This window comes from Falco punctatus (genome assembly GCF_963210335.1).
Source record: "Falco punctatus genome assembly, chromosome: 2".
Lineage (NCBI taxonomy): Eukaryota > Metazoa > Chordata > Aves > Falconiformes > Falconidae > Falco > Falco punctatus.
Genome location: NC_137581.1, coordinates 34,095,944 through 34,108,290, shown reverse-complemented (window position 1 = coordinate 34,108,290; position 12,347 = coordinate 34,095,944). Strand labels below are relative to the sequence as shown.

At 36.7% G+C, this 12,347-nt stretch overlaps 1 protein-coding gene across 1 annotated transcript in view; it reads right to left on the bottom strand.

The window, feature by feature from the left end:
* VWA8 (von Willebrand factor A domain containing 8) overlaps positions 1–12,347 on the bottom strand; it is a gene marked incomplete at its 5' end in the record, with an annotated part of 184,294 nt that overhangs the window by 14,963 nt on the left and 156,984 nt on the right. Inside the window, 3 exons of the mRNA XM_080376822.1 lie at positions 1,893–2,051; positions 3,922–4,047; positions 9,791–9,899. Coding sequence (XP_080232948.1) covers positions 1,893–2,051; positions 3,922–4,047; positions 9,791–9,899 — 394 coding nt within the window. The remainder of the gene's footprint in view (positions 1–1,892; positions 2,052–3,921; positions 4,048–9,790; positions 9,900–12,347) is intronic.

Sequence of the window (12,347 nt, the reverse complement as noted above, 5' to 3'; positions counted from 1 at the left end):
CCATTTATGGCCAGGTCCTTCTCCAACTTCTTCCAGCTGGATTTCCCTTTTTATTCTCCCAAATAACTTCACAAAACTAGCAACTTTTTTCACCTCACTATCCATGCCCTTTTATGGATCACTTACAAATATACAGAACATAACAACATGGGCTTTGGCACAAATCCCAGAGTTCCACCAGTGACCTTCCTGTATTACTTCACTGTAAAAAATGACCACTTAGTCCATTTTCCATATTTTTAGCAGTAATTCTTTTATCTGAAGGCTTTCCCTTTTATCCCCAAAGTAGTATAATTTCTTCACAAGTCTCTGGTGAGGGACTTTGTCAAATGCTTTTGGCTAAGGAGATTCTGTCAACCAACCTTGCTTGCCACATATATAGACACTCTTCAGAATGCACTACTTCCCTTTACAAAAGCCATGTTGATATATCCCAACATATCATTTTATACTCGTGTCCACTATTTCTATTTTGCCTGCCTTTGTGGGCAATCCTGCATTTGGCCATACTAATATTTGTGTTGCTCAGATACGCCTGATTTACCAAGCTACACAAATTGTGTTGTATAATTACACTACCCCTGTTAATATTAACATTACCTTTTCTATTATCAGTGAGCAGGAGATTCACGAGCAGCTGAACCAATAAACCCCTTGTTTCCCATGATGTTCTTAATTACAGTTGAGTTCCCACATGGCTTCTCTGGGCTAAGGTCTAAGCTTACAGCTTTTTTCTCCAACAGGAATGCAGAGCGTCACCCTCTACCTGGCCTATTTTCATAACATTTGCAGGAATCTAGTGTCTTTGTGAACAAACCCACAGTTTCAAACTTGTTTGAAATTGTGCAACGTGCTCTGTTTAAGCATGTTTAAGGGGGAGAAAGCATTACTGCCAGGGAGTACAGTAGCACATGCCTCCTTTCCTTAGGAAAGTAGGCTAAAAACATAAGGCTTGTGCCCTTTTTTACAGCCTTTTCCCTGACAAATGGAAGTCTGCATGACTGGACTGTAGAAGACATTCTAGAAGTACATACCTCCATATGGCCTGTTTTTGTACAGGAGATTCTACAGAAGAACAGGAACCTGTAGGATTATGCTGTCAGAGGAGCAACATGAAGCAGACCTGGCTGAATTGATCTGGACTAAATTTTCTACTAATTTTGTTTAGGAGATTCTACATTTATTCAGATGTATTTGAAGTCTTGTGTTTGAGATGCTCTTGGGTAAAGGCATTGGACATCTTTATTCTTCCATCGAACACGGAGTCTGTCAAGAATGAACTTGAGATTGGCTATACCTGTCTTTTTTTTAAGGTTAAAGAAACATATTCTAGACCTTGTTTAGGCTTACTGAGACCAAAAAGGGTATAAAAATTTTTTACAATTCCTTTCCAGGCTACTATTAAATGACATTTGGAACCTAGTATCTTTCAGCAGTAGAAAATATTTTCTTGCTTTCAGGTAACTGGAAGAGAACACAAATAAGGGACAAGGAAGTTTGGTCTTCCTGTGACAAAGTACTACTGTCTGTACTTCGGGCAGACAGAAAGGCAGAGCATCTTTGCATGCCCTGAAATTCACTTATACTTGTGTTCTGTAGGCTTAAGTGTTTCTGCCCAGAGAAACAAATAAACAAATACAGAAAACCACCGCAAATCTCACTATATCAAAGTCTTAAAAATCTTAGATTGAATGCTCCTCTGCCGAAGTGTGTAATGTTTCTTATCCATTCACTAGTATTATTTTTCAGGTTGCTAGAAATAGATTAATGTCTTTATTTTCTTGTGGGAATGAATAATGCTGTTTGGCTAGACTGACTGCTGAAACACTTTTTTCCACTGCTCCACAGAGCCTGTGCAATAACCACAGAGCTCCTAGCCCAGCTGTAATTACCTTGAATTTATGCTCATAATTCTCAAAAGCTTCCATGACCATGCAGACAGCCTCCATGGAGCGTTCCAGTCGTCCATCCACCCCGTTAAAGCGGTACATGCTACCGGAAACATCCACCACCAGGCGCAAACGTTTAGGTTTCTGCTGGGGGCTCCCAGGCTGACAGGGAAACAGCAGAATAAATCCCAACATAAATGGGAAAGCTAAACATCAGTAATGATCACGCATTTCAGAAAAAGAACCCAATGAACTTTGCAAAGCAAGAAACTTTTATCCAGAAAACATCAATTATTGAAAAAAAAAAAAGCAAAACCATTTTAACCTTTTTTTCTAACTGTTTCAAACCAGTTACTTGACAGATAACTCATTCTTCCCCCTCACCTTCAATGCCTGGAAACAAAATACCTCGAAAAATTCCACACGTTTGTCATGAAAATAGTTTTTGTGTCTCAGTTTTGATTCTTAACATTTTATTTCAGTAAAAAACCTCTCAAATTTTCTCTTTCTGCCAAAGCTTATAATGGAAATGCTTTTTCTTGGCTTACAGTACTAACAGGGACCCGCATATGAGTGTAAAACCTTGTCTGCTGAGGTTAGTAACATTCAAAAAATGTTTGAAATCTTGTTCTGATTAACTACTTGTTTCTTCTTCATTCTGTTGCTAAAACCATTATTTTTTCCTGAAAACAATCCCCACCTGTTTTAACAATTTTTGGCACAGTACATTCAAGGGAGGTGTTTTATTTAGTGTGCAGTGAGGTGAGTCTGGATTCAAGTATAAGGCTATTAAAGATGATCTGGCAAAAAGAACATTCACATTAAAAACAAATAACTAAAGTGTTTGTTTTACCTGTAAAGGGTTGCAAGCTTTTGTGTACTTCATTCTTTTAATTATTCTCTTAACAGACTGTGGCAACCCTGTCCTCCCAAAGACAAAGGGAGAGAGAGGGCCCATTAAATTCTACATTTATTTTGTTTTTTATTCAAAACTTGAAGGTGTCCTTTTTTTTTCCCCTAACTGAACTATTTTTACAAAGCCTTAAAACTGATACATTAAGTAAACACATTTTGGAAAAAAAAAAAAAGAGAGAGAGAGAGAAATGAAGATCTAATCACTTTTCCTTTATTGATCTTTCACACAGGCAGTGCCAAGTTCCATAAACTGATCAAAGCAACAGTCATCAGGACCAAGTAGCATAAAAAACAGTACCAGGGATTCATCAGATGTGGGTAGTTGACATGCAAAAAGATGCTGTACTCTGCTATTTAAAATAACATTCTTAGCGTAGTTAAAAATTGTAATCTGTCATTAAGTACTACTGTTAAATACTATGGACTAGCCCGACCAGTTCTGGCCAGCTTTTGTTGGTCTAACTCAAGTGGTTTCTGTGTTGCTGACTCACATTGGCCTAACCATAATGTCTTCTAAGGAACAGCTGAATTGAGCCATAAGACAGAGAACTTCACCGTCTCTTAATGGCTTTTCCTCACACTTTTTTCCCATTATAATTTTTATTCACGTAAATCCAAGTGTCTCTGGAAGCTGAAATTCTTTGCATATCACAGAATAAGGAGAAGACATTTGTAAAACACTTTAAAAAAAAATCCTAGGGTACTTGTGTGTTTATCAAGAAAATTTAAATTAAATCTGTGAGAAAATATTTTTCTTTTTCATAGAAAAACAAACAAACAAAATGTTATCTGCTAATTGCCTTCAACTCATTAAAATATAAATAAGAACATAAAAACTGTTGCATTGGATCAAAAGAAAGCACTGCCTAGATCAGCATCCCCTCTCTGACAGTGGCCAACAGGAAATACATATGGAAGACTATAAGAAGAGGTAAAGCAAATTTTCCACCCTGTGGTTGCCTCTGTATCATGGACCTCCCAAGCCAGCAATGATTATTCTGAGTTTCTTATCCCTATAACTTACTCAAACTACAAACACAGATATTGTACAACCACTATGTAATCAGCAAATGGTTAAGCTCTTCCCACTTTTCCCTGCTACTTGTTGGATACTTACTTGTGGCTCAAGTTCTCCCCGTCGTTTATATATGGCTTTTTCTCCTGTCAGCCCATCAATGATTTTGGCATCATCTAGCTCTCCAACAGCTTGGTGTCTCAGCCATTGTCTTTCTTTACCTTTGGCCTACAACAGAAAGAAACCTTAATTCACTCAGTAACATGAGTGTATGTTGGACCATTTAAGACCTACTGAACATGACATACACATGCATTTTCTTTATAATGATGTGAAAGTTTTGGCATAAGTCAAAGAATTCCAAACACATTTTCATAGCTGTACTGTTCTTTTTCTCTGAAAGACAAAATAACACTACAAAGAACATGTTCCCTTTATAATTTTGCTTTTTTAAAGATGTTTCATACATGAGAGTTTAACTGTGGACTGCAGAAAAGTTAACATTTTTCTTTCAAATATGCTGGAAAGCTGTAACAAGCCTCTGCAGAAATACATACAACCAGAGGGACACGCATAACTGACCATTTGTTATGTGTTCTTAATCCAAGCAGTGTCAGAAAAAAACACTGGGTGACTTAAAGGTAAAACTAATTAGTATTCACCTTAGGTAATGATAAGTGGTTTCTTTTAAAACAATATTAACGATAAACTATTTTTCTATTTTAAAATAAAACCCTTGAAAATTGTGATACTCAAGAGAGAGTCCATTAAATGCTTCTTTTGTTTTATTTAAAAGGACACTAGTTATCTACAGCCTGACTTGATGAACTTGCACTACAATCCAGGAATTCAAATATTCATGGAACTCCTGTTCATATTACAAGCAACACATTTAAGAAGGTTTTCAAAGGATACTTTCAGCATGGTTCATAATACATAAGATCCACCTAATGACAATAAAGTCTGCATATATGAGTTTCATGGTTTATTTCATTTCTGCTTAAATCTCCAGGTTGAAGTTGCTCATCCTAGTAGCAAGCCTAGCAAGGAAAGATTTTAAATTTGCATATGTATAATGCTTTTGCACTCTCAGCAAATTGGTCAGCAGCTGGAGGAAAATCAAATATCCAGCAGGACACAAACTGCCTTAAACTTTGGTTCTCAGGAATGAAAATCAGTTGCTCTCTGATGAGCAGGAAGTATTACATTACAAATCCCTAGTAAACTGCAGGCCTGGGATTTGCAAGGACAAATCTTTACAATTTTTTACAGTCTGAGCAGTCAGATGATGGCTTCTTAAGGCTCAGACAATTTTTAATTTCACTTTGGTCAAAATTTATGAGTTTTTCTTTTGGGTATGTATGAAGAAAGAGTTCTGGACTACTGTCTGTTGCCTATATTTACTCAAGACTAACGGACTACTTGGCTACGAAAATAAGTGGGCAGAAAGAATACACAGCCACAAGGAAAAAGTTTTGATTAATTAATTTTACAGTATAGAATTTACATAGCTGTGAGAAACGGAGTTTTTTAGTTAGTAGTGTCAAAACCTTTACAGATGCTTCGTGATGGGAGGCAAAACCACTGGCGATACATGGAAAGCTCAGCCTTTGAGTGTATCGCAGAAAGGGAAAGTGGAAAAGATTTCTTAGGTGTGAATTCTGTCAGTCGTGCCCGCTGACACATTTTCATGGTGCTACAGTCAACCTCACTTTAACCCACTTTGGCAGTGGGGCATCCATGAGTTTGTTTTTCCTACCAACTAGTAATTTCCACCATCATTAAATACTCTTGGGATTAAATTTGAAGTCCCTTCTTCCATAGGATCATTGATTCCTTTGTTGCCCAAAGAGTTGTGTAACATCACAAAAAGACACCTGAAAATTCCAGATGACCTCTACATGCTCCACCAAAACGTCACACTGCAGTTTTCCTGCTGTGAAGAACACAGTAGGACAACTCACGGCAAATTTCAACAACACTCCAACTAACCATTACAAAAACGCTCCTGGAAACAACACGCTGCTGAGTGAGCAGCTGTCTAAAATGAATCATGCACCTTCTGGGATGATGCAGATGAGATGAATTTGTTCCTAGCCATCTTAGCCACTGTAAGTACTGGAACAGAGGCAGATCTTTAACACTTCCTTAGGGCTGCTGTGTTGTCAGATTTTTGTCATTTCTTCCTTTCAGTAGGCAGCAGGGACAAAACCCCAGAAGATTCTAAAGTTTTGGCTTCAATGAGAAAATTCTCAATTAGTTTTACTACTGTTTTCATCGACAATGCTTTACCTTTGTGACTATTTGTTGTTGAAGGAACAGCAGTGTGAGAAAAATATTGCTTTTAACAATGGATATAGTTAAAAACCATGTAATACTTTTTGAAGCTTATGCGACAAAAGCCAGTATTTGAGCTGAAATTATATTGGAGGAACACAGAGTTGACATTCTCTCCTAAAACAGGAAAGAATGCCGACAAAATCTGACCTAAACTCTTTGCAAAATGATGCTAAAATTATTTAGACTACTTAGCATCTGCCTCTTCTGTGCAGAATTCCCAAGAATTTATTTTCTTTTATAAAAGCTGAAAAAAATTTAATCGCCTTAAGCACATGTGTTACACAATGCACGTATATATTACAGAGAAGCTTCATACCATTTTCAATATGTAATTATCATAAGCTTAAAAGCAACATAGGTTTAAAAGCATGTACAATTTTCAGAGAAAAACATAGCTATTACATATATACCTTGCTTTGATATTTTACCAGAAAGGGCATAGAACCTGTTACTATTGCAACATACTGCAACCACACTGATGAAAAGATATTGTATAGTTATTCACTGTGCTGCTCTGGAAATTAGAAAAATGTGCTAGATACTGTATCTTATCAGCATGGCAATGCCTGATCACAGTACACCACTGCAGTAATTCTTTTCACTGAAAAGATATCAAAGGCATATTTACAACACCACAACCCCCCCCCCAAAAAAAACAACCAAAAAACCAACCCAACCCCCTCCCCTGTGATACCTGTAAATATCACAGAAAAAGTTGTGTATGTGGAGTGATCATATCTAAATATGTCAGTCCTAGCAGTAGGTCCGAAATACTGCCAGTTGTGGACTGCATTTGTTTCTGGGAAAATAGTACACTTATGTTCCCTTAGCTGCTGAAGTCAGAAAACTACTACTGACAGGGCACAGGGTTTTTTTGAATTGTCAGGTCTCTGAACCATGTTTATTACGGGACAGACACTATTTTATTCTTGCTGCTATGATCAGACCGTTCCTACATGACATAAATCAGACAGAGCCCCAGTAGGCTCAGTGACTCAGACTCAGGTTTGCCCAGTTTAAATGTAGGTGCCTAAACGATGCTCAGAAGCTATAGGAACAGTTGTCTCAGATTCCCTCTGTAATAATCAATAAAAAGAGAAGTACCTTCTGGAAGGCAAGTCATCTAAAATCTAAGAAGGCCTTTCTGAGTGACTGACTGACCATAAGCTTTTGAATCTGGAGTTCAGACAGACAGCTTTGTTCAGGGTTTGGCCAGCATTAGAAGAAAGAAGAAAGCTCGTCATTGGATTTCCTGGACTTCCGGCTTTGCTACTTCTACAGAAGATAAATGACAACTTGTAATGTTTTGTTAATGTTGTTCAAAGAGCTGACAGAGATCAGTGAGCTATGTGAAGTGAAATGAACAATGAAATTACATTCTCAGACTGTATTTATGTATTGGTTTCAAGGATCAGCCTATTCCAAGCACCTCTTTCTGCTGCTACTAATTTTTGTGAGCCATCAATAACTGGGCCTGAATCCCAGCCTCTTGATTCTTGGGATATAAAATCTAATCAAAGGAACATATTTTTTAAAATCTCACAAACCTAACAATAAAAAGGCATATGTCGAAAAGAAAATCCAGATTAAATATACATGGACAATATATTCCCATTACATGAATACAATGAGTTTGAAAGAAAATGAACCCAAACATTTTTAAAAAGCTAAAAGTGTTCTCTACTGTGAAGGTCATTTGGGATTTTCACGAAGTTAAAAAGACACAGACTGAGCTGCAAAGTCTACTGCAACCTACTGTGGCATTGACTTCTTATTTGTGAAATGAGGAATGCCTGACTGATAACAGAAAGAAAACAGGTTTAGCTGAGAACCTATGGTGTACGTAAGACTATCCAGAAAAAAGGGGAGACCAAGGCATAGTCCTTCATCAGGGCTGAATGACTTACCGTGCTGAAGAATTCAAATAATTTTTTTTTCTTCTCAAAAAGATAACATGAAATGTGTTTGGACTCAGCTTCCCAACTAACAGAAAGCATTCTGCAACTAAGTAACTCCTGTTATCATTTACCTTCATTTTCCCAGTGCATCTTCTAATAAAAAAACCTTACCAAAATCTACATGAAAATTTATAAAGCTAAAAATTTGCTTTCAGTATTGCTCTTATTCTACAATCTAGCTTTTCCAAATACAGTTTTTGTTTTTTTCATCATAAAGTACACTTACTAGCTCTGTGGTTAGCTGTCAAAGGAAGCTGGCAAAGTCTCAAAGTACTAAGGCTTATAAGACGTTGCCTTGATACTAAAATGACCTTTTTAAGAAAGCAACAGGATATATCTCTTTAAATTAAAATATGCTATATTTTGATTATGATTAACATGATCCCTGAATGTAAGAATTTTGGCTCCAAGTAGAAGATAAGGCAGAGTGAAAAAAAGACTTAAACCTGAAAATTTGCTTACTCATTTCACTCCTAGAGTGTGCTTCCAATGGCATGTCTACTAGAAACACAGTAAAAAAAGCACTTAGATATAAATGGTGTAGGAAAACCTGAGATTTATATCTAAGTTTTTTTCAATTGAAACTGTCTTTACAAGCCAAAAGCCTATGTCCTGAACTGAAACATATATTAGATGCATGAATCACCTAATCATGGCCATCTTAAACATTCATTACATCAGGAGCTCTCTGAATTGATACATTCATAATAAAAGTGGTTAATGGTTCTCTGTGTATATATGTGATTATAGAAGTGTTGCAGTTACAAAGGCTTAAACATATAAGTAAGGCAAATTCTTATTTGCAATACCAGGGGATTGAATTTTTTGACCCAAGAGGAGTCTGTCAATCATAAAAAGTAATTTTTTTCTGTATTTCAATTTTATTGCTGAAGTAAGGATACAGATTAGACACAGCACACTGACTAACTAATAAACTAAGGTACATGTATACCTGTGGTTGGTAGCCTTCAACAGAAATATTTTTAATCAGAGATGCCTATAAGGAGTAAAATTAATTTTCCTTGAATTTCCACTGAAGAGTAGCAGATTTCTCCTAGAAACAATGCACTTTTGATTCTATTTACCCTGTATATGAACACTAGTATTAATGAAACCTGGAACAACCACAAGACCAATTACTAGAAGAAAGGCAAACTGGTGGTTTTGGTCAGCTTCCACTTAAGAGATTTGGGCTACATGTTTCTATGAGCCAGAATTAAAAACAAACCTGAAAAAAAATGATGTTCTCAGCTGCATATGTGGTAGAGCTCCTACCTGGAGTGGGCATTTTTCTAACATCTATAGCATTTGCACTTCTCAGCTAAAAAACGTTTTTTGGACAGGAGGTAAATACAGAGGCTATGCTCTACATACTATCACGTTCTTTTAATAATGCATTTTCTTTCACAAAATTGTGGCTCCTGAACAATCTCTGTAACCTGCAGTATGGGAATACCACAACTTGTAGAGATGAGCACTGGGATCCACTTCAAAGCTGCTTTTGAAGAGCTGCCTTAATATGAGACTCTTTTTCCTAGCCATGATTATAACCTGAATCTGCTTTTAGCCCTGAAAGGTATGATCACAGATGGTAACAGGATATTAGCAAGATAGTATTTGGGGCCCAATGTGATGAGTTCACCATGTTCCTTTATCAGTGAATCTAAGATTACCTGCAGATTGTCTAAGATGATGCGAAGTGACTGAACTTGGCGTCGGACTGCTCCAGAGAACCTTTCATAAGTTGATGCATCATATTCACTCATCTGAATCTCTTTCAACCTAAAGCAAAGAACAGGAAGCTAAGAACAGTTTAGGAAAAAAGCATATAATCCATTTACTTATGTAAATTACAAATTCATTTACTTGATAACAGGGAAATGTAATAACCACACACAGGAGACAAATCAAAGAAGTGGCAGCTGCTTTTGTGAATTTTTGACAAGGCAGGTGATCACCAATGCCTATAAGGATTGCATCACATAAAACTTATTATTAAAGTTCCTAATCCTTTGTCTCTCTCCTAATCACTTTGATGTTTGGGAAGTAAATCAGATGTTCTGAAAACCGTGATCAAATTCTAAAGGTTTTATTGGTTCAGGTGTTGCTATCTGTACATAAAAGGATCATGAGTCTCTATTCATTACTTCACTGTCGGAGTATTTTAAACATGTCATGATCCACGCCTTAACACAAAGGTTAAGTAAAGACACAGTATAAAATCTGTCCTTGAAGACCTACAACTAGAAACTCTGCCTCAAATAGCTATCTGTGCTTCGTAAAATGATGAAACCTTGAAATAAAGAAGTTTAAAATGAACATTAACAAAAATGTGCTCCCTCACAAAAAAATGAGTCATGTCACTGGACACTATCCTGTCCAGAGGCCTAAAAGACAGTGCAATATCTGCACCATAAAAACAAACACATGCTTTTCCTATAAGTTAAGATGTGCCCACTTAAAGGCCTGTATCATTCTTCTCAATGTCGTAGCTAAGCAGATACTCTTAAATTGGTGAAACTCACAACTGGAATGTAATTAAAGAGGTCTAACAGTGAAGAATGAGCTAGGTAGGGGACAGGTGAATATGCTGGGAGTGTGCAGTGTTTGTTATTTTCCATGACCCAGCACCACGTAGCGAGGCAGAGGTTGTGTATCTGCCCATACTGGCATCCAGTATGTGGCTGGGTTCAGTCCTGAGGTCAAACTCACTGGCCTATCCCGTGCAGAGCTGTTTTCAACAAGTATTTCGTAACAGAATAAGCTCATTCACACTGTTTTTAAAATACTGATCTTTAAATGAGCTATAAATAGTAAAGTATGTATAGGCTAGTTATATCTCCATAATACCATCACAAGTTACTCACCTGGAATATACAGTATACATGAGAACTGCTGTTTAGACTAGCCTTTTCATGATAATATTAAAATAAAACATCAAATCTTTTTGCCTTTAGTATGACTATGTCTTTTTCTATTTTGAATTTTGCATAGACATAGTCATTATAGCCAACTCTTATTCATTACAGACAGGAAAATGTAACTTTCAGTGCTGTATACTTCATTTCACGGATCCTGCCAACAGAGTTCAGTATCTTCACATCAATGAAGAAAAACATTTTGTTTCAAACAAAAAAAAGCCCTTGTGCAGTTTTACTGTGCTTGACTCCACATCAAGCCACAGCGAAAGCTAGTCCAGAAAAATACCATGAAAAATACTGCATCCATTCAAGAGCAGCTGCTAACTTCATTCTAGTGAAATAAGGCAATTTAAAATGTTTTCCACTAGCAATACTATCTAGCCAGGAAAGCAACCAATAGCTGTCATACTAAAATTCTCCTTTCCAAATAATCGTGTATAAACAAAACAGTGAAATGTGCAGTCCCTCTTACTGTTTTTCGTCAGCCTGAAGACTCCAACCTCACTATTCTTAACTCAGTTCCACAACTATCCAAGAAGTACAGAATAATTATTCAAGGCAAATGTGGCTTCAGAATAGGCTACATTTACAGCTGGTATGTGCCAGCCCACCGGTTTTAGCAGGACATGAATTGTTATCTCATGTACAGATACTCAGATTTTACAGGACACAGCTGCACTGTTTCCACACCACGTAGGAGTGCCCATGAATTTCCCCTAGCATTAATTTTGTAAATCACCGTACAGACAGGTAGAAATGTATCACAAGTACACCAAGTGTGTCTATGTGCATAGGCACAAAGAGATGAACAGCATCCAAGACCATATATATTGATTGCTTCTGTTATGAAGCAACTGATAAGTAATTTTGAAGAATGGGGATGTAGAAACAGTTAAAAGTAGTCCCCCCCACCTGCTCCCCCATAAAGCACCAGGAAAAAAGACACAACAAGCTCTGCGTTCTTCCTGCAAACAAAACCTTAAGTGACTATTTTTCATTTAAATTTCTCTATGTTGCTTGTGTAAATTACATGACTATTAAAAGTTATTTTTCTTTTCAGGATCTTTTCCTGTGAAGGACTGACATAATCTATACATCTTCCTTGTTTTTATTGATCACTAATACTCTAATGGCAATATTAAATGGTCTGTGTAATTCAGTAATAAAATCATGATTAAAAAATAAACAATCTGAATGCAATAGATAAATTGCTGTTTTTAAATATAGTGATTCATGTACAGTGTGTGCTTTATGCTTAACAGCCTAATTATTTACATATCAGCTGAAGGAAATGGCAATCTCGCTTGCT